This window comes from Silurus aristotelis (assembly GCF_946808225.1).
Source record: "Silurus aristotelis genome assembly, chromosome: 10".
Lineage (NCBI taxonomy): Eukaryota > Metazoa > Chordata > Actinopteri > Siluriformes > Siluridae > Silurus > Silurus aristotelis.
In genome coordinates this window covers 9314173-9336696 of record NC_139583.1, presented here as the reverse complement: position 1 = coordinate 9336696, position 22524 = coordinate 9314173, and the positions used below count along the sequence as shown (strand labels likewise).

The 22524-nt window shown below is 39.3% G+C and overlaps 2 protein-coding genes across 3 annotated transcripts in view; one reads left to right on the top strand and one right to left on the bottom strand.

The window, feature by feature from the left end:
• Nucleotides 1-685: 685 nt before the first annotated feature.
• nup205 (nucleoporin 205) lies at nucleotides 686-21421 on the bottom strand. Of its 2 annotated transcripts, XM_083551873.1 has the most exons (42): nucleotides 21321-21421; nucleotides 18900-19042; nucleotides 18324-18495; nucleotides 18000-18144; nucleotides 17744-17903; nucleotides 17393-17621; nucleotides 17094-17258; nucleotides 16385-16560; nucleotides 16173-16289; nucleotides 15950-16087; nucleotides 15712-15862; nucleotides 15017-15225; nucleotides 14582-14764; nucleotides 14390-14440; nucleotides 12504-12713; nucleotides 12175-12412; nucleotides 11832-12021; nucleotides 11182-11302; nucleotides 10903-10984; nucleotides 10267-10431; nucleotides 10035-10159; nucleotides 9774-9888; nucleotides 9541-9690; nucleotides 8889-8960; nucleotides 8636-8793; nucleotides 8450-8530; nucleotides 7434-7625; nucleotides 7129-7336; nucleotides 6905-7003; nucleotides 6645-6790; nucleotides 5773-5964; nucleotides 5561-5682; nucleotides 5161-5299; nucleotides 4940-5066; nucleotides 4778-4851; nucleotides 3253-3384; nucleotides 3061-3166; nucleotides 2801-2961; nucleotides 2581-2710; nucleotides 2086-2190; nucleotides 1144-1199; nucleotides 686-1060 (listed from the first exon to the last, which is right to left on the bottom strand). In XM_083551873.1, exons 1-42 carry the CDS (start codon nucleotides 21403-21405, stop codon nucleotides 908-910), a joined length of 5973 nt encoding a protein of 1990 aa, XP_083407999.1. In that variant the 5' UTR covers nucleotides 21406-21421; the 3' UTR covers nucleotides 686-907. The 2 variants fall into 2 exon arrangements, with proteins under 2 accessions (XP_083407999.1, XP_083407998.1); XM_083551872.1 differs by having other exon boundaries at nucleotides 2801-3166.
• LOC310731884 (uncharacterized protein) overlaps nucleotides 9038-22524 on the top strand; it is a 421718-nt gene continuing 408231 nt past the window's right edge. Inside the window, exon 1 of the mRNA XM_083551935.1 lies at nucleotides 9038-9050. The gene's annotated coding sequence lies outside the window, so the exon portion shown is untranslated. The remainder of the gene's footprint in view (nucleotides 9051-22524) is intronic.

The following is a 22524-nucleotide window of genomic DNA, read 5'->3' as shown; positions in this document are numbered from 1 at the left end:
TACAGGAAACATTTGACCTCTGTAATTGCAAACAAAGGCTCCTGTACCAAATATTAACATTGACTTTCTCAGGTGTTCAAATACTTATTTGCAGCTGTATCATACAAATAAATAGTTTAAAAATCATACATTGTGTTTTCTGTATTTTTTTTTTTAGATTATGTCTCTCACAGTGGACATGCACCTACGATGACAATTTCAGACCCCTCCATGATTTCTAAGTGGGAGAATTTGCAAAATAGCAGAGTGTTTAAATACTTATTTTCCTCACTGTGTATGTATGTATATATATATTTACATTATATATATATATATTTACATTATATATATATATATATATATATTTACATTATATATATATATATATATATATATATATATATATATATATATTTACATTATATATATATATATATATATATATATATATATATATATATATATATATATTTACATTATATATATATATATATATATATATATATATATATATATATATATATATATATATATATATAATGTAAATATATATATATATATATATATAATGTAAATATGTCCAGAATGGAATGTGTTAAAAGAATGTGTTAAACAACAGGCCTTGCCATTCCAATACTTATGGAAGAGACTGTATCAGCAATCAGGTCGATAAAACTTGTGCTGCACAATCACAGAAAACAAAGGCTTAGTTATTTAGTCATTTTATTCACTTTAGAAAACAGTAATAGCCAAAGACATAAAAAAAACCAAGGAAAAATTCCATGACAGCATTTCATAAACAAAGCAGAAACATGGCATACGTCAAATTTAAATTACAGAAGTGTCATGTTTGATTCACTCTTTCTCCAAGATCTGGTGTGTTTAGTACTTGCAGTAGTACAAGCACTACTGTTCACATAGGCTGTGTTTAGCTCTTGGCGTGGCGCACCAGGCCGCGGATTCTGCGTGTCAGAGCCTGGATGAAGGTGTGGCGGGAGCGGCTTTTGCTGTAGAGCCCTTCAACCTCCAGCAGCTTCCTCTGTAAGTGCTCAGTGAAGCTGCTCGCCACGTCGCTCTGTAACTGCACACATGATCGCACAACTGTTAGTACAAGCTATATAACCTTTACAACCTGCACAGCATCAATAGTGAGGGGGCTTGTACCTGCTCCAGATCCTGCCGGCTGACCCTAGACAGGCCCAGACCTGAGACAGCACCATCTGCACCCAGAAAAAGAGCGAGAAGTATAATTAGTGAACTTTCCAACATTCTTTACAATAAATTGTCTTTACTGAGGTTGACTAACAAACAGTCTGTATCAGGTAACCCTAATCTGCAGATCTTTGGGGCAGTCAGTCACACAAAATAAGTAGTAAAGTGTGAGAGCAATTGTTTTCTAATCAGATTTCACTGCTTAAATTCTGGTCAAAAAAGATGCATGATGCAGGAAGGTAAGCCAGAATTAAATGTAATTTCGTGTTACTTGTAGAACTGCATTGGTGGCATATTAGAACAGGTGGAAATAACTGACTAACTGAAATCAAATTGTTTGATTTGAGAGCACTGGGGAATTCTAAAGCAATGTCCACACACTAATCCGTTTTTGCATAAAAACTAATTTTTCTCTCCGTTTTGGCCTTCCGTCCACACTGAGACTGCGTTTTCAGACAATGAAAACATAGCCTTTTATAAACGATGTTTTTGTGTCGAAGTGTGGACTGTGGAAAAGAAGGCTCTCAAAAATAGTGACACACTGTTAGACGTTGCCACAACGTTTAAAGGGGCCAGAAAGAAAATAAACGTCAGGTGGAAATGACACAGTTCGAAGCGTCTTACATTCAGCTCAGGCGCACTACAGGGATGCAAGTGTTTTCAGACGTTTTAGTGTGGCTGAGCAAACGATTTGGGAAACGATTGGAAACAATAGTGTGAACGAGGAGCGTTTTTAGACGAAAATGGCTTTTTCAAAGATATCGTGGCAGAAGTACAAGCACCTAAACTATGCAAATCTCCACACATCAGTAAAACAGTGTGTGATGCAAAATCTAGTCATGAAATCTTAATGTATTAAAATGCGTGTAGTGTATGCAAGACGTCAGGCTTCACCTCTGTATCCTGGCAGAAGGGAGTCTTTGGGGTCGCTCGGTGTGCAGTAGAGAAGGTAGTACTCCAGGTGGCGCCAGATCACAAATAGGCAAGTCTCAATGATGTCTTTAAAAACAAGGTCAAGAAAAACAGGAATACGGAAGCTCCTGACATAACAAAAGTTACATTTTCTCAACTTTTTTCATGGCTGTATGTATTTGGCATAAGAGCATGTTCTAGAGGCAGCATCATGGATAATAACCATTTTTGCAGTGGATGTGTGGACTATTATCCATGATGCTGCCTCTTGAACATGCTCTTATTCTGAATATACAGAAAAATTAAGTACTGATCACGAGGAAACAAATTTTGTCAAAATCAAGAGAAAATTTAATTGTGGTCATGAGAAAGCAAGAAAGAAAAAAAATTATAATGCATGGTCTCTTAGGACTTCCGTAGTGATACAATTCAAACTTAAGCAACACTTTATATTAGAAGGCTGGTGTGAAAGGATACATGAGCAGAGGGCCAGCAGCTTGGCACGGTTATTGATGAGCTGAACAAGACGCCGTTTGGCCAGCACGCTTCTCTGCACTGACGGGATCTTCTCCACTCCACCTGATCCTAACACCAGGCCCTGGCACAACTGCACAAAGAGACAAAATGCCATTATTAGGAATTCAAAATCTTTAGACAGAATTCAACACCTGATACAACATGTTTGCATCTAGTCTACCTCTTTGAGCTCTTCTGGAGCAAGTTGCTCGAGCCTCTCTAGCTTGCTCAGGCTCTGTCTGTGGCTGTCGTGGTATCTGAAGAAGTCTGTGGTGCTGTTTTTCAGCAGGAGCAGTACGAGACCCAGACTTGGGACCCGGGACACAGAAGGCACTGCGATGTCTGAGTCCCAAAGAGGAACAAATGACAACGCACAGGACATGTTTAGGCGAAGATCACAACTGTAGACGTGGGCAGTGTGCACATGAGAAGATAACTGACCTGTTGGTTCGCTGGCTGAGGGGCTAAAGAGGCAGACAGTAAACTGAGCCTCGGCTGAGCTTTGTAGGAGCAGCGCCTGACAGTACTCCATTATGTTAGCACAGATCTGAGACACATTGAGACAGATGAGGAATGTATCTGGGAAGTTAGACGCTTTTATTAATAGGTAGCTGCTTTACTATGTTCTCATACCTGCTGCATTGCAAGCTCCATCTCCTCTCTTTTGTCTGCTGAGTCTCCAGGAGCAACGCTCTCTTCCATCTGCTTCAGGTAGCGAGCACGATCAGTGCCAGCCAGACGCACAAGTAGAGACAAACACTGGCGCTGACAGAGATACAGAGATACATGTCAAATTTCTATCTACAACCCAAATTCTAAACAAAAAAAATGTTGGGACACTGGGTAAAATGTACATTTTACAATGCAAAGATGAGCAAATCACAAAAACCCTTATTTTATTCACAATAGAACATAGAATACATATTACATGTTTAAACTGAGAATATATACAATTTAAAAAAGAAAAAAAAATAAGGTCATTTTGATGGCTGCAATGATTTTTGGAGATGTTAATAAACCCATGCAGTTATTTCCATCACAGAACCGTGACTGTTTTTAATGTAGTGCCACCTGAGGGCCTGAAGGTCATGGACATCCAAGATAGATTTTTGCCCTTGATAGATTTCTCAAGATTTTTTGGAACCTTTGATGATATTTACTGTAAATAATGAGATGTTAGTTTGTTTTGCAATTTTATGTCAAGGAACATTGTTTTTTTACATTTTGGTGAAGCTCTGCCCACGTTTATTTGAGAGACTTTGCATCTCTAAGATACACCATACCCAATCATCTTACTGACCTGTTCATAAATAACCCAATTAGTTGCAACACTTTTTCCAGATTTTCGTTATGACGTCCCACATTTTTAGACTAGTTGCAGCCAAACAAATTTAAAACGCTCCCTCCTTCATAATGGTACATTTCCTCATATTTAAACATTTGTTGTCCATTGTGATTAAAATATGGGTTTATTAGATTTGCAAATCATTGCATTCTGTTTTTATTTACATTATACCCAGTCTCCCAACTGGGGTTGCATCTGGTTCCACACAAATAAAGCATAAAGCTGTTATTCCATTGGATGAGTAAGTAAAAAAAAAACAAAAAAAAAACATTTTGCTTATGCTGAGTTTATCTCTAGAACCACTGCTTTGCATATTTCTCAGACACCTACTCAAATTGAAATAACAGCACAAACTGTGGTATTTTAGTGTTTCATTTTACTGTGTAAAAAGCCTACTTGACTTGATATTTTCTAGTAGATCGACCCATCACCACCAAGTCTAATCCTTCCTGTTACGAATTTATTTACCCTAAAAATATACTACAAACAGGGAGAAAGGTTAATTAAGTTGACTCAGCTGTGAACTTGAATCTGTTTCAGTCAATTCGGAAATCTAACCATGTTCATTAAATGAGAAGGTTTTGGCTTCACAGCCTTTTAATTGTTCAGTGATTATCTTGCTGCTGCACCATTTTTTGTACTGTAATTAACTACATGATCGTTAGTAAGTAACTGATGTAAGCATGCATTTAACTTCATTCGCTTTGGTTCTTTCTCTCGAAATTCACTCAAATTCTGAGACTAGTAACCAAGCTCTAGACAATACACTCAAACACAGATGTTACACATAACAAGTGCTTATTTAATGTGTACCTGGAATCGTCCGATGTGGCCCTGAAACTCCAACATGGCGGTACTGTTGACATCCTGCCCAAAATCCAGGGCCCCTGACATCAATACATCGGGTTATTTTACACTGGCATATGTGGCTGTTAACATCTGCTTTAGCAATGCATGTCTGGGTGTGGTCAGTACCTGGAAGGGCAGTTTTACTGATGATGCCCATGAGCAGAGAGAGCTCCTGTAACGAACCCATGCTTACATCATGATTATGCAGTATCGATTGAATGGTGTCCGAGTATACGATCAGCCACTGAAGCACCTGGACACACACAAAAAAATATATTTATATATTACCCATTACACACCAGGGAGGGCTAACCATATCTATATAGCTGTGTGAGTGAAAACTGTACCTGTGCTGCCCCCTGCTGGTGGTGTGTTGTGGTAGAGGTGAGGATGACCTGCAGAAGTCTGAGAGCTGGAAGCAAGATCTGTCTGTATCGCTCCAGAGGACTGGGGATGAACCCTGATGGGTCTCTATGTCCATATACTCTACAAAGAGAAAGGGAGACTTTGTAAATATATCTCAAGGGGCTGACAAGTAATCTATAATCTAAAGAAATTAATATTAAATCATACGAGGCTAATTGAAATAAAATCAGTGATATATTACCACATTCACTTAAAGTATGTAACAATCCAATGAATAAAAAATAACACGTGTATAAACTAAACATTTTCATAAAATTTTTCTGCATTTAAGCGGCGGCAGAACACGTACAGGGATCTCCCGTTTTTGGCCCCTCATCTCACCTGAATGAGTCGTTCTCAGGCAGCATGTGAAAAACTTGGCACTCAACCAGCTGCGCCACCAAGCCACAGCACAACAGCTCCATAGCTCCCTGTGCTGTCTTAGCCACACGGGTCAACAGCGCCTGTATTTATACACAAACGAAAAAGCATCAGAAACCTAAATTTTCTATTTACACCCCCCCATATGACAGGAAATGCAGTAGTTGTCTTACCATCTTGGACTCGTAAATGTATAGAGGTTTGAGAAGAGGTGGTTGAGGTATCAGCAGGGTTTGCAGTGCATCGTCGTCCTGCCTCAGGCTCTCCACTAAGACGCGCAGGTAGCCACTGTTACAGAGGTAGACTAGCCACTGGCTCTGTCTGTCTATAGACAGCACCCTGTCCAGCACAGCCAGAGCCAACATCTGAGATGGACAAAAAGCATGCATGATTAATAAAATACAATTGATACAAGAATGGAGAACTGGGAATTTAGTATCTAATAAACAATGAAATCCCATTTCTCTTTTTTTTTTTAACATTCAATAGCTGGTCACAAACTATTATCCATATTTCACTAGTATACCACTGACTGGTGAAATCTCTTTTCTGATTGGTAAGAGTTCATTTTCTTACATATACAAGTTCGTATTTGCTGATATGGTAGTTTTCTTCAAAGCAGTTTCTACATTTTGGAAGAAATATCCAGTGCCACAGATTTGTAAAAGATCTGATATAAGCTGTAACACAATTTCCCAAACATCAGAAATGGGAACAAAACTTTTGTATTGTCAAAATGTTCCACATAACTGTAGTAAGTGGATTAAATGGATGGCATACCTTTTTTTATTTACTGAAAAAGATCATCAGTGTAAATTCTATGGTATATAAAAAGAAATAAACCATGGTAAAATAACATTACACTGTCCTGTCATTTATTGTTCACCTATAACAGCTTGGCCTCTTGTGCTTTATTAATTGGTGATCGTCAAAGCCTACAATTATTAGTTTCGGGAACATTCTGGTCTTTCAAAAATGAAAACATCCATTCTAAATTCTTTTAGCATTAGGACTAAAGACAGGAGTGCAAAAGTTTTGTCCATACTCTGCCTATTTCATGTCCATCACAGGCGTCTCTGCACACCACCTCCATTAGAGCAGTGCCATAGCTCTCTATGATTGCTAGGTTCTCTCTCTGCAACTTGGAGAAACCATCTTCTGGCGCAGTTAGACGCTCCCACATAGACACTCCTGCAAATGACAGGAAATTATGTAGTATACATGAAAAAATAAAAGGCTTTCTATTTTATTTTTCTATTTGTGTCAGAGCAACAAGAGGTCTATAGTCATGGTCATGTGATCTACCTGTTTGCAATGTGTCCGGCTCCTCAGGTTTCTGTGCAATTTGCAGGTAATAGAGAAGCGAGCCATACAGATGAGCCCGTAGACGCTGGAATCCTCCACCTAGATCAGCATATATAAACTCCTTATTTTAACATCAGCCCATCTGTCTATATGTTATGGTTTAGCAACTTAGAACTCAATAGCACAGTAGCCTTAATCGTCTGCTTTGAAAAATGTCTAAATACCTGTGCACAGGATAAAATCCAGCAGTTTCCTCAGAATAAGGTGAAGGGCTGAGTTAGCAATAGAGGCAAACCCTGATGAAGAACCACCCACCAGCCCAGCCCCTTGCTGCTGCTCAGACAGCACTGATTGGCTGAGGTGAGCCGTCAAGGTGAACACTGCCCCAGCAACGATGGGCATCAATTCAACTGCAGCATCCTCAGATAGAACCTGAAAGGAAAATGCAATCCATATGTTCAATAAATATGCAAACCTATCACACGTTAAAATATGTCAACAGAAGCGCTTGAAAGGCACTTTGCAGTACTTTGTCGTGCAAGTCGAGGAGCAGGTCCCTGATGATAAGTTGTCTCTGATCAGCTGGGATTAGTTCAGCAGGGCATGCAGTGAGGATGGTCTCTACAAGACTCCTCCAGCTCTGCAGAGCATGGCGTTTGGCACTCAGGCTGCGTCGCACACGGTTCCTCTCCACCACCTGTTGCAGGATGGAGTTTACCTCCTGTTACAGAATGAGAAAGCATTGTATTTAAAATGGCACACAATGAACAGTCCTTAATTAGTGCACCCCACTCCAAAAGCATTCAGTAGTCAGTGTCAACAACAAAAACACTTCAGTATGGAAAAGTCTCGATGATACATAATATACAAAAGCCAACCTGTATAGGGCAAATCTTTTATTCCTTCCTTCTTTCTCTCTCTCCTTTGCTCTCTCCCTGTCTAGTTAAACATGCTCCTGAGGTACAAGTGACCAGTAATCCTGTCCTGTACTTCTTTTCAGATCTGCCTGATTCATCCCAACACCCTACCTCTGGATGAAGTTCTCTTTAATTGGAGACCACTTTGTGCAGCTCAGGATGGTTCCATATGAACAGCTTAAAGATCCATAAGGTTACTGAACAACTCAAGAACAATAATGATAAATGGACTGTGAATAATATAAAGTGTACTACAATGGCTTAGGATTGCAATTTTCATGAACAAGTTCTGCATCACTGAACAGCACACCTCAATAATGATTACACTGTAATTAATGGACATTGGCTGGTACCCAGATACCTTTCAGGTTTTCTTTCTTATACATTTTCAGGGAGTTGTTTCTTTGCAACTGTCACCAATGGCTTGGTCATTAGAGATCAACTTAAAGGGAATAAACTTGTGGGCAAAAATAAATAAATTCTAATTTAATTTATTTATCTCTGCAATTATGCTTTGGGTGAATGCCTATTGTTAAAAGCACTATAACATTCTTATTGAATTATATCTAAAGACTGGGTTTTATTGGTGGAGAGATTTACAGCACAAATCACATAGGAAAACACTGACCTCTATCAGTAGAGGCCGTTGTCCGATAGCAGCCATCCCCTGCAGAGCGTTGATTTCTGCAATCAAGACCCTGTGCAGCAACTGACACAAAGTAAAGCAAAAGAAATTATACATGTTCAAGCAGTTTCTAGTGTAAGGACATGGGAACAGCACCCGGACTGAACACTGCATTGTAGTAACACAAACCTTAACGTTGCAGACGGTGTGTCCTTGCTCGTTGACATGTTCACAGTTGGAGATGACCTGCTCTATCTGAGCTCGCTCAAAAAAGTCCAGCTGCAGCTGCTCAGGCACCTCCTGACTAAAGTTTATAGCGTCCAAAACACTCAGCAGCTTCCGACGCACTGAAATACAAAAAAAGTTGTTTTTTTTATATTTTTTTAACTTTGACACTTAAATTGAGAAAAGACTGTTTTTGTAGGCTGAGGCTTTAACCCACCTTTAGAGACGGTGTCAAAATGCAGGAAGCCACTAACAGATCTGCTCTCATCCTCCATACCAATCTCGCCATCTGTAAATAAGCAAAATAACAAAACATCAGGAAACTTTAAAGCAACATCTATAACCAAGAGTTGACAGGTTAGTTTGGAAAAAAACAAATGTGTTGAATATTATACATTTGTAGATTACAATACAGTAAAAAAAATTTTTTTTAATGCATTTCTAAAGTGTTTAGGGAGTCACTCAAATCATTATGCTTGCCTATTTTTCCTGCTTCTAACATTAACTTTGAGGACAAAATATTCACTTGCTGCCTAGTAAATCCCACCTATTAATATTATTTACTTCACCAGTCATTATGTTATGCCTGATCAATGCATAATGAATATGCATTTGCCATGGGCATAAATCTTTCTGCTGCTGGACCTCATTAACAAGGTTAAAAATAATATAGCGTACCAAAATCCTTTCTGCTTCAGCCCATCTGTCTCACTTATCCAATTGAAATAATCTCACAGGTTTTTTCCTTCAAGCATCCATAAATCATCTAGCACTTAGTAGTTTAGAAAAAGCATCAATGCTACTGTATTCGATACTGAAACATGGTCAGCTGTATAAAGCTGTTAGGAGCTATCCATCTTGTGTAATACCTGCATGCTGCATGTGTGGCTGGTCATCTAAAAGAAGATTCAGCAGCCTTTGAGTGTGGGAGCGCTGGCGGTTCAGTGAGGTCACTCTGAGCTCTATAGCTGAAGTCTTCATAAGCCAGGACATCTGGTTAAGTGCAGCAATCTCATTCCCTGCAGTATTAAGAGAAAGGTTGAACAAAGGAGCCACTTGATGAAGAAAGAAGTGACAGTTACTAGTGAATGAAGGAACTAACCGGCTATGGCAAAGGGTACGTGCTTCAGGTGAGAGAACAGGAAGTCTTGACTGGTCCTCAGGTAGCGCATAGTTGGCCCAGAGGTGTCGGAGCATGCACACAGCTGGTAGATGACCTAGGGTCACCAAGCATTAACAAAACTGTTTTTAATGCACACAACCTTTATTAATTATATATGTTGTTGTAAAACAATGAGTACAAAAATATTCATAACAAAACAAACAAAAAAAGTATTTATAAAATTATTATAAAAGTTGGCACCTGATAGCAGAGTTCAGCTAAGTGTGGAGCTTGCTGAGTAAGTACAGGTCCAGAACGTTGCTCACTGCCTCGCTGCAACAAACTTAGTATTGCATGCAGACAACTCCGCGGACAACCAAGAACCCCTGAAGTTAACCATTAAAAAAATGTCAAACCTTCATCATAAATATTAACACATGCAAGACAACAACATCTGAAACAAACAATGGTCTTGTAAAATAAATAAACTGACCTGGGTCCTGTAAATTAGTTGACAAGACAGGTTTCTTGACCTCGTAGCCTAACAAATAGAGGCCCAAGTTTGGACTGTTCAGCTCCAGAGAAGTGATGAGTAGGTTTAGGATGTGGATCTGTGTCTCATGGCGGATTCTGGCAACACGCTTCTCAGGGTCCGACTCTGTTTTACACAAACAGATCAAGCAGAGCAGGATTCCCTCAGACTTGGATAAACACAGTCAAGAGAATTGATTCATAATTACTAAAGTGGTAAATGTGGCAGTGGGCGTGTGGCTGAGTGCCAGTTTGTGAACGGAGGGCGGAGCTGGAGAAAGTGAATGGTAAGGACCACACACACCTGTATGTGATTTAACTGATGAATGATCTCTATTGCATTGAGTGAGGAAGAGTAATAAAAAGAAGAGAGAATAGAGCCAAGACAGACGCTGCGATGCCGAGCTGAGTGTGTGTATGATTTAAACACTGGAAAGTGTCATGCAAATGCATGACTGAACAAGTAAAAAGTGTTTATATTAAACACTAAAAACACAAAAGCGGGACTGTGGCAGAAAAAAGCAGTACACAGAAAGAGTCAGTAAGCTCCCCACACCTTACATACAGAAAATCTCTAAAAATCTAAAGTTTGACTCACCATCTGTCTTTTCCAGTCCTTCCTGAGCCTCATCATTGTCCAGGCACTCCACAAATCCAGCCATCAGCTTCTCACTTATTGCCTTTTTTCAACACACCAAGAAAAAAAAAAACACACAAATAAAAAAAGAAAATGTAAAAAAAAAAAAAAACAACAGCACAACACATATGTATTTCCCATCAGTGACTCCGCTTTCTAATCTACAAAACCACAATATGTTGCTATTCAATAGAAATATATACATATACAGAGCCTTGAGCAAAAAAGCAGGTCTCTTACCTGGTCATGAGTAAAATCTCCGACTAGTCTGGACTGGATGTTAGGGTAGCGTGCAATATGTCTCAGAATTTTTGCACTCAGAAATGCAGCATCAGGGTTGGAACTGCTGTGGTACAGATACCTGTAGGTGAAGTAAGAACCAGATTCAAATTATGCAAGCAATTTATATCAGAAATATTCATAGAATTAGATACTAGTTGGAATTTTGAATTTCAAGATGAAATGCTTGCACCATAATCTGTATATATTTGTATATATATGTGGCCCTGTATGTTCTGACCTGCTTATTGAAATATTTTAATTAATTGGCATCTGCTGATTGTGCTGCAAATTAGGTTGAGTATTAGGCAGGTGCATCTGACACACCAAACCAAACGAATGTTCTACGGAAGCGTGGGAGAACATAACGCCCCAATACCAGCGGAAAAGATTCAACAGTGAATATGTGGCAAATGGCGTCTACACCGTCCGCGATCACGTAGCTTGTTTCAATTATATCTGCTAAGATGACCAGAGCCAGAATGACAAAGTCATCAGCTGCCCTGATTTCTAAATATAGGCTTTGGCCAGAGGAAAACCCATTTCTGTTGACCTCTAATAACAGTGTTACTTAACATTATGTACACGCGTGTAAGAGGGAAAAAACACACCTGGCGATGTTAATGATGTGGTCGGCACGTCTGCTTTGTGCACTGACACCCTGCAATAATTGCTCTAGTGGAGAGGCCAGCATTGAGGCCTGGCTCTCTCTAAGCAGGTCCATGAACAGCACCTCCTTCTGCAGGGCCAGATCCAACAAACTCAAGCAGTGCATCACTGCTGACTCCAACTGCTTCTTACCTACAACATCACCAACATCATCATGAACAACACATATTTTCCCATACATTTGGCTCAACATTTATTTAAAAAATTCCTAACTTTTCATCAATTACTAACTATTTATCAATTAATGACTAGAGGACGTTCTCTTATCATCGGTTATAAACTTACCAGGAAAGGGAGTATAGGTGTCAAGCTGACGAACTCCCTCTTCCAGGAGGCTCAGACAAAGGGATAGGGTGGGAGAGTCATTCAGCAGGTGAAACATGAGATCGTGTCCCGGGGGCTTATGGGCCGGAACCTGCTCACCCTGCAGCTCTAATGTCTCCTGCAGGAAGTCAGAAGGCTGAGGCTCGTAGTCCTGCAGAAGTTTGTGAAACACCTCCAAAACTGCCTCTGCCACCTCCCACTGGAAACACATGGAAAAAAAGAATTGAACTTATGAAAGGTAAAGTAAAACAAGATGGTGTGGTGTGAAGGTCATGCCCAGCGCACGGTACCTTCTCGGCTGGACGGCGGTAAGCTCGTGTTGGAAAGGGAAGAAAAACTGAGTCTCTCAGGAAAGTGAGGTAGGGCTGGAATCCGGGGGCACGCAGCCCCGCCCCGAGGTTAACAGGAAGCGCGCTCTCCACCAGAGTGCTGATCAAGTGACAGAAAGCACGTGTCAGAGGGTACTCCTCACAACTCGACTCGATCTCGTTCAGCTCCACCTGCAAAAGAGGACACACAACTAATGTCATTTAAATCTCTAATTCAGGATAAGTTCATAAATGTGTAGATGACAAAATATAAATATCAATTTGAATGACAAAGTTAATATTGTTACATTAAACCCATGACAATACAATTTGTGCCATTTTATTATAACCGATATTCTTGCTATTAGAACAAGGGATCAGTATTATTTACATTTTAACTATAACAGTACTTATTGGCACTGTTATTGATACTACCGTAATTTCCGGACTATTAAGCGCACCCATATACAAGCCGCACCCACTGAATTTGACAAATATTTTTATTTTGAACATAAATAAGCCGCACCTGTCTATAAGCTGCAGGTGACTACACTGAAACTAATGAACTTTACACAGGCTTTAACGAAAGACAGTGTCTGTTACACAGTGTAACATGTTGTGGTCCTTTAAGAGCAGAGCGGCATTTTGGAAATAGCCTGCCGTCACATTTTTCCAATATTACTGCATGTCTGCAAGACCGAGGAATATGTCCTTATTATTTTTTTGATGCTCATTTCTAAGTCTCTTTGACTAACCCGTAACGCTGTTGCCAAGAAAAATAAAAAAGCTTTTGGAAACCTGTCTGTGCTTATATGATTTCTGTTGTAACTGGAGTTAGCGAGCTCTCCCTTCACCCAGACTCAACGTGTTACAACGGCTTGTATCTAAACAGTAGCCGACCAAGAAAGTCATTGTTCACTGTCTTCCTCCTTCCGTGGAAGTTTTTTCTCCCGATGCCGTGCAGCTCAGAACACAGGTGAGGTGCATTCTTTCGTTTCCATTTGGAAATATAATTGGTCTAATTTATGTCGTTTTTGGCTTGAAGTTTGTGAAACAGGGAAAAACCCAGGAAAAATCCATAAATTTAGTCGCTTCGTTGTTTAAGCCGCGGGGTTTAAAACGTGGGAAAGAAGAAGCGGCTTATAGTCCGAAAAATACGGTACTCTATAATTTGGTGCAAAAATACATGATGTGAAAATATGTAGAAAATGTCAAGTTTTTTTTATACTGCAGATACAAATGCCTCTAAGAAAACGCAAATAGGTGGATAAAGTCCATTTTTTTAATTAAAAGCCTCCCTCAAAGAGAGAGAGAGAGAGAGAGAGAGAGAGAGAGAGAGAGAGAGAGAGAGATTTCCTCAGCATACCATAGCACAGCATATCTGTGGTGTCCCCAATGACTACTAGTTCTAACTAAAGATTTATTTTATAATGAATGTTGCATTCACTTGAGGCTGAAGTAGGGGAGTTGAAGCTGGAGCCGGAACACGTCTGTGGCATAGCAAATACAACGCATTGCTTGCGGAAGATAGCACATTTTGTTTGTAAATGTTTCATTATTTTACTATAATACAAGTAGTGTTTCCTCCTTTGTTCACTATTAAACTACCGCATTTATTGCATCTGACACTGGTGTCGCTTAGTTCTAGAAAGTGAGCCCACACTTTTGAAAGATTCAACCTTGCTGCCATAATTGATTGCACACAAATACACACCGCACATCGAGCAACTGTGGGCCACGTGATGACATCATTCAGGTATGGAATATGACAAACAGCTACTAATTCAATATTAACAACGAAGTAAACAGAGAAAGGAAACAGTCTGCTTAGATAGTGCACACACAATATAATCTCAATGCCGGCTCACCTCTATGCCTGCAGCTTGTTTTTGTCCAGGGGCTTTTACTGTCTGCAGAATCTGACAAAAATAAGACATTTTGATGTAATATTAGTCACCATGTTCATGGCTATACTAGACAAATTCACCAATCACGGTTCTTTGTATATTACTAGCAAAGTGGCCCAGAACATACATGTACATGCTCACAGGCACACTCACCTGTGCGTACTCCAGCGACTGCCAGAGGGAGGCAGCAATCTCAGGGGACTTGCTGAATGCAGCGAGGGCGTTCAGGAGCTCTGCTTTCAGTGACGGCTGCACGCTGCACTGAATTAAACCCAACATAACCACCACAGGAGTCCACTGAGGGTGCTCACACAGAGCTAGACGTGCGTTCTCACACTGACACACACACACACAATAAGACTGTCAATTAGACTGCTTGATCACAGACGTGTGGCTTTTACTTTCACGCATTTCAAATATATGCAAAAATAACTTCAGAGGATTGCTGCACTCGTATATTAAACAATAATAATTTGCAATAATTAGATACAGTAAAATTAGGTCAGTGGAAGGTACTTACTATATACTAGTCTGTGTGTGTGTGTGTGTGTGTGTGTGTGTGTGTGTGTGTGTGTGTGTGTGTATTACCCAGGTAATGATAGTAGTAAGCAGTTGAAGGAAAGCAGTCAGGCCCTCCAGCTCTCTCTGTGTGATGCCTCTGATTGGTGGATGCCGATACTGAGTGAAGTCTACACTGGGAATATCCCGCCTCAGGTTCTCATGATACAGCATCAGGGAATGGAACAAGTGCTCCCATGACAATGGGCATCCTGATACACCACCCTGCAATTTCTCTCCTGAAAAACACACACTTTCACTATGTACACATACACAGATCTAAACAAGAGGACACTTTTTCCTCATTAGCCTGCACTAGTCAAGCAATCAGCTAAAATTACAACAGGGGGATAAATAACTGAAATTGAAATTAGACTTCTCAATTATATATAAATTAGCAATGATAAGGTACAATTTAATTTTTGATATGCTCCAGTGATCAAGTTATCTGTAAGGAGACTAATTAGCATTCTTGGAAAATGTAATAAATAAAGGTATTCAAAATTTTCAGAACAGAGTGACTTGGTTATATGACAAGTTTAACAACTTGTTGCAGTTTAATAAATTAATCATTAATTGTGCTCAGAAAAATAAAACAATTTGGATTGTTATTGAAGCTTGGCGACATTAACAATTTCAAATTAAATATGACCCAAAAAACAAGCTGTATATTTTAAGTACCAACAATGTTTTCATGTACATCATGGATCTGCAGTGATATTTACCATGTGGAGCACCGTTGGACTTCAGTAGACTGAAGCAGTAGTGAGAACACTGTGGCCCATTAGCAAGCCCCTTCAGCATACGCAAGTACGGGATATACAAAGTAGGAGGCAGCAGGTCTCCCATCTGACGCACAAACTTGGAGAGAACCACCTGTACAACACACCACTGTTAGCTACATCACTCACCATCAGTTAACAACAACTGCGTACAAAGACTGCTTTATACACACACACACACCTGTTTGTGAGGAGGCCTCTGTAAGGCCATGCCTAGGAATGATCCTGTAAGTGATGTGTGCTGCAATGATTCTGATGGACACCAGAACTCCACACTCAGCTCCAACCCAAACGAGTCCTTACTGTAAAACTCACCAATCTAGCAAATACACAAACACACATTTAGGAAACGCAACACATTATTAAACAATCACTGCACATAATACAGACATAAAACATCATACCAGTATCATGAGGTGCTCCAGATCTTTCCGCAGAGAAGATGGAGGCTCGCTGCCCATCTGCATTGCCATGTGAATCATTCGAGCATCTTCATCAGCAAGGTTACGCAACTGCTTCACCTGAACACACACGTTTAGCACGTCTCTCAATACATGTTTTATGAGAGGAAAATGTACACACACAAAAGGTAAAAAGCTTAGCTTCTTGTGCATACCTTCATTGGCATAAGGGTTAGGACGTCGGTGATAAGGGCGTGAAGTCGGCGAGTGTAGAACTCCTCCTGGCAGAAGCCCTCACTTGCCAGGATGCCCTCTGTCAGGAAGAGGAAAACTCCTCCCAAAATTGCCTCATCAGCCAGTGCTTCATCTGCCTCAGTGAATTCTACAAATGCTGAGTGTAGAAGAGTAGCAGGCTCTCAATTTGAAATGTGATTAAGCTACTTTCACACTCTGATGTTATGAAAATCTTTAATGGAAAATATAAGGCAGGACAATATATGCAAAACCGTACATCACACTTTCATTTTTTTACATTTCAAATGAAAATTATTACGTAAATGTATTTATATAAAACACAAAAAAATATTTTAAACTTAAGTTTTAAGTTACAGGGGCGTTTTTTTTATGTTTATGACGTCATATTTTGTCTACTTGCCTGCAATAAAAACCTTAAGAATTTACCATTATATGGTATCTTTATAGCAGATGCAAATGCGCAAATATGAGTGCACATGTACCTTAAAGTAATATTATATTAAGCCACTTTCTGTTAATCAGTTTATAGGCAAGTATATGGGCAAATATATATGCTTCCTAATCAGTTATGCATATAGAGCTGACTAAAAAAATCTACAACTATGACATCAGATAAAACATCTACTGTTGTTTGTGTGATGCAAACTTCTGAGAACTGTATTTACATACCTGCACCCTGAGGAAGCTGTGACAGTGCTCGGAGTGAGAGTGCCCACGCCAGCCTCACCAGCGCCTGCAACCCTGGCAGCTTCCACACCCCATTCTCCACCACCCGAGTGTTTACCCCAAGGATATACTGTTTATCGGTCACAAGGGGTAGGGCCTGGAGCAGGTCTAATACACAAACAGATTTAATATGGGGCTTTTACACTTTTCGCCAATCGCATGCAAATTTCACACACTGTCAGACACAATGTCTGTAGCCAAGTGAAAGTTTTGCTTGTAAAAGACATGTAATGCACATTTACCATCTCGGTCTTCAGTGACTTGCTCCAGAAAACTGACATCGAAGCAGTAAAGCAATGCCATGACCAGCGAAAGGTTCACACTATCCAACGAGCCGTCAGCTTCTGTAGTTACTGTCTCAAGATACCCAATTAAAGCGAGTGTATCATCTTTGCTAAGGGGTGACTGACATGTCCATGCAAACAGACACTCAGCCAGGGACTGGCGACACTCTTTGATGAGATCGGACACCTGCAGAGAATACAGATGCAATGGTTACACTCAAACTATCAACATATTAATAAAAATGAGACACAGAATCATTCAAAAAGTATTAACTGATCAAAATGAGAAAGAGGAAAAATATTAATCACCTCTTTCCTGTGTTTCTCGTTGCCAAGGCCTCGCTCCTTCTGCAGCTTCTCAAACTCACGTGTCACACTGATTTCCGACACAAGGTTTAGAATTTGCTTGGACAAACCCTGGCTCATCAGCTCATCAGTAAATCGTGTAGTGAGATTAACCAAATCCGTACTATGAAACAGAATGAGAAAGACCAGAGATATACAGTTTAAATATCGAAAACCATACAAAGAGCAAAGAACAACACCAGGTTAAAACACACTGTACCTAAGATCAAGAGTGAAAGTCTTGCCATGACGTGACTGGATGAGCGAGCGCAGAGAGTTAGCCATGCAGCGTTTGCCATCCCAGTAGAGCAGAACAGCTACCAGACCCCTCGTCAGGCCCGGAAAATGGGGCTGCTGGTGCTCTCCTTTAAAAATAGAGGCGTGATGCTCATACTTCTGTTCACACAAACTGTCACTTATGCATTAAACAAACCTTTTTATTCTGCACTGCTGCTTAGATTTTCTGTAAATAATGTTAAGTAGAAGCTGCGTACAGTTGTGCATGTTTGTTTGGAGCTTTAATTGCTTGTGAGTTTGTGTTTACCAGCAAGCAGCAGCTCTAGCGCAGCAAGCTCTCCCAGGTCAAACAGGTCACTCAGGATGAAGGCCTCTGTGAGGAGTTGCTCAGGTAGAAGTCGTGCACCTTGTTGGCCTTGAATAGAAATCCCCTCTGTGCTGGCTTTCCTCACCTTCTCTCTCTGCTCTGCACTCTTTGGCTTTTTAGAAATACACACACAAAAGTGAAACAAACTTTCCCTTCATGAAAACAATTAACATTCCTAAACTTTACGTCTACACCAACTTTACACTCAATTCATTCAGAACCTATTTAAATTCTAATAGAGGAAAGATAAATGGAATTTTTATAATAATTCCAATTAAAGAGCCAAAACTGATGAACTAATTGAAGTTATGTTTACTGTTGTGACCACAAGGCATCCTGCTATCACACGTTTACATCAGCTATAAACAGTCAAAGCTACTCTGTTTTTCCCTCTTTGTGATTCTATTTCTTTTTTTTTACCTGTACTGTATTTAAAGCAAATAAACACGACTCACAATTCAACCAGAAGACACTCGAATCATTGAAATGGTCAAGAAATTGCTCTGTACTACTCACCGGGTTTTTGAACAGAGACAGAAAAAGGGGCTTGTTCTTTTTTAACTGCATGTCCAGATGATGAACGCTTTCAGGTTGTTTCCTCCACACCGCCCCCTCCACAATTTCCCATAACTCTTTCAGAGGCCCCCACAGACTGGCTCCTGAAAATATATTGTACATTTAATGAAACAGCAGTATCACCTTTGGAAATCACAAACATCAAGAGACAAGGACACGTCGATGACTGTGTGATGCTCTAAGGCTATTCGTCCCAGTGTTCAGATGCAGCATCATCCCAAACAAATCATTTTCAGATTATGTTTAAAGGGGCTTCATTAATTTAGTTGGTTTAAGACATTAGATAACACTCATCAAAAAAACTGGATGCTTCCATTTTATTTTTTTGTTTGTTTACAAATTTTTTGTTGATTGGTTGATTTTATTTAACACATGCAGGGTTGCAAGTGTGTTGATCCTTTTAAGATTCAAATATAACAAATGTGATATACAACAAGGTTTGTATAGTAAATGTTTTTATATGGATCGCTCAGAGAACATTCCAATAACGTTAAAATAAGTGGATAATTAAAAGGGTTCTGCAGACTTTAAATTATACGAAAGGTTAGCAAACCTTTGGGAAATGTTCTCCAAACCCAGGTTACAACAAGCTTCTTCAGCTTTTGGGACTGTTTACTGAATCTTTGTAGATTATCAGAAAGATACTTGGTTATGGGAACCTTGTGGGAACTTATGGGAAGGTTTTCCAAAACAGTGAAGGTGAGCACAGGGTGCTTTTGGGTTTTTTTGGAACGTTCACTAAATCCAGGATACTGGGCCATGGGAATTTTATCTGAATGTTCTTGAATGCATTCCATCGTACCAAAAAGTTATTCATTCTGAAAAAAGTTAGAGGGATGTTCTCTGAATCATTCAAAGCTACCAAAGTTAAATTCTGGAGACGTTTACCAAATCATTGTGGGTTACTAGAAGGATACTGGGTTATGGGAACATAATGGGAAGGTTCTCAAACATTTCAGGTTACCACAGGGTTCTTTCATTTTTTTAGAATGTTCACCAAATCACTGTGGGTTACCAGAAGGATACTGGGTCATGGTAATGCTCTGGAATGCATTCCATGGTACCAAAAGGTTATTAATTCTGACAAAGATAGGGGGGGTGTTCTCGGAATCCTTTCAGGCCGCCAAGATTTATTACTGAGAACATTAACTAAATAATTGTGGGTTACTAGACGTATACTGGGTTATAGGAATATTATGCCGATGTTAGCGTTATAGGAAGGTTCTCCAAAATCATTCCAGGTTCAGTCAACCTAACCCAGTTACCAGAAGGATACTGGGTTAGGGGAGTGTTATGGGACAATGACGTAAAAAATTTTCCATAACATTCCAGGTTACCACAGGGTTATCTCATTTTTAGAAGCCTCACCACATCATTGAAGGGTACCAAAAGGTTATTAATTATGGCGATGTTACAGGGACGTTCTCTGAATCATTCCAAGTAACAAAGGTCAAATTCTGGGAACGTTCACAAAACAATTGTGGGTTATGGGAACGTTATGAAACGGTTAAAGGAATGTTCCCCAAAACATTTCAGGTTACCACAGGGTTCTTTTATTGTCAACAGTCAACAAATCACTGAGGGTTACCAGAAGGATACTGGATTAGGAGTGTTATGGGAACATGATGTAAAGATTCTCCACAATATTCCAGGTTCCCACAAAGTTATGGAACTTTTATATAACAAAACTTTTTTTTGTATATAAAATGTCTACTAAACATTTATCTCGGGAAGTTTCGAGAAACAAAAACAAACGTTTCCAAAACATCCTGGGAGACAGTCACTGTATAGCAGCATCTCACAGCAAAATTCACATCACTGTTGCCCTTCACTATACAACATGAGAACAAAAACTCATATTTGGACAAAATAATTATGTGCGAGAATAAAAAGAATTCAAGTACTGACGTGTTCAAACAGAAACTAACATTTTTACTTCGGAATGTGTCCCAAAACGCACATTACCCGAGCAGCAGCAGCAGCAAGTCAAAACTAAAGTTTACCAAACAGATTAGCATCGCCATTACTGTCACACTTTTACACCGAAACGCTTTCAGAGCACAAACACCCGAGTGATATGAACCTACTTCTATCAGAAACACCTCAAATATTTACAACAACGCAAACAACTAAACTAAAGAAACACGTGTAACTCGGATTTGGCCGCTGCTGCTAACATGCCCGCAAGTAGCTCCCTAATGCTAATGCTAATACACATCTGGTATACAAAACACATGAAACGGCTTCAGCATAAAGTAAATCCATTCGGCTACATAAGAAAAAATACATTTTATTTTAAGCACTTGCACCCTAATACACAAGGAATGACTCAACAATATAACAAGGTTTATTGCCGGTTACCTGAATTTACCGCCATCTGAGCAGCCATGTCTGATTTGTGATCACGCCATGCAGAGGTGCCCGAATTAATGCCGGAGTAAAACATTATATGGTAGCGTTAACTTTCGGTTTGATTTAATTAGCTAATTATACTATTATATATACACTGCAGATTAAATTATATACTTTTGCAGCTATACCATTTTCCCTTTTAATCAATACACTTGTGGATCAAATTGTTCATGTTACTGTATACATTTTCGTTCAGGCAATCAACATGCCTACCCAAATCCTCTGTGGATTGCTAGTCAAAGAGTATATCAGCAAAATTATAAAAATAAAAATAAATAAATAAACGATAAATAAAACTCCAGGATACTAACTTTTATATCTTTTATGTCTAGGTTATATCCAAACCTAAAACAACTCAATAACAATTAATTTACAAGTAATCAGTGCTGCCTTGTGTGCAGCTTTAATTTGTAAAATGATTATATTTTCTTTAATTTGGCATTGGATCCATCAAAAATAATGAAAGAGTTTTTTTTTTTGTTTGTTTGTTTTTAAAGCTGATTTATACATTGAATCAATAGAAATTATACAAGTTTGGTCTATTCATGTGATTGGTTGTGCGATCCAAGACTGCTTATAAAATCTTATATTTGCTTATAGCAAGCTTAGTTTTGACTTATATAATATAAAAAAAGATAAAAAAAAATAAAAAAAAGGGAAGCTAGCAGGGAAAGCAGGATGATTTCAGTATGACCTCGTTCTTGCTGTTGCAGCATTTCCTAATTATACCACAACATTGATGAACTTTATTGTCATTGCATAGTACAGGTACACAGCAACAAAATGCAGTTTACATTTACATTTACATTTGCGGCATTTAGCAGACGCCCTTATCCATAGCGACGTACAAAAGTGCTTTAAATCTCTAGTAATGAATAAATCTACACTGGTACGCAAGATTACAAACTTAATATAAATATAACTCGAATTCTACAAACTTGAAAAGTGCTAATTTAGGTATTTCAGGAAGAGGTAGGTCTTCAGTCGTCGCTTGAAGATAATCAGGGACTCTGCTGTACGGACATCTAGGGGAAGTTCATTCCACCACCTCGGTGCCAGAACAGAGAAGAGCCTTGAAGTGTACTTACCTCTCATTCTGAGAGAAGGTGGTACCAGTCGAGCAGTGCTGGAGGATCTCAGACAGCATGGTGCA

Coding starts and splice junctions, on each gene's coding strand:
- nup205 (XM_083551872.1), bottom strand. CDS start 21,405: ATGTTTTACTCCGGCATTAATTCGGGCACCTCTGCATGGCGTGATCAC. Junction 16,088..16,172: donor TGGAGCACCTCATGATACTG/GTATGATGTTTT, acceptor TGTATTTGCTAG/ATTGGTGAGTTTTACAGTAA. Junction 15,863..15,949: donor AGAGGCCTCCTCACAAACAG/GTGTGTGTGTGT, acceptor TGTGTTGTACAG/GTGGTTCTCTCCAAGTTTGT.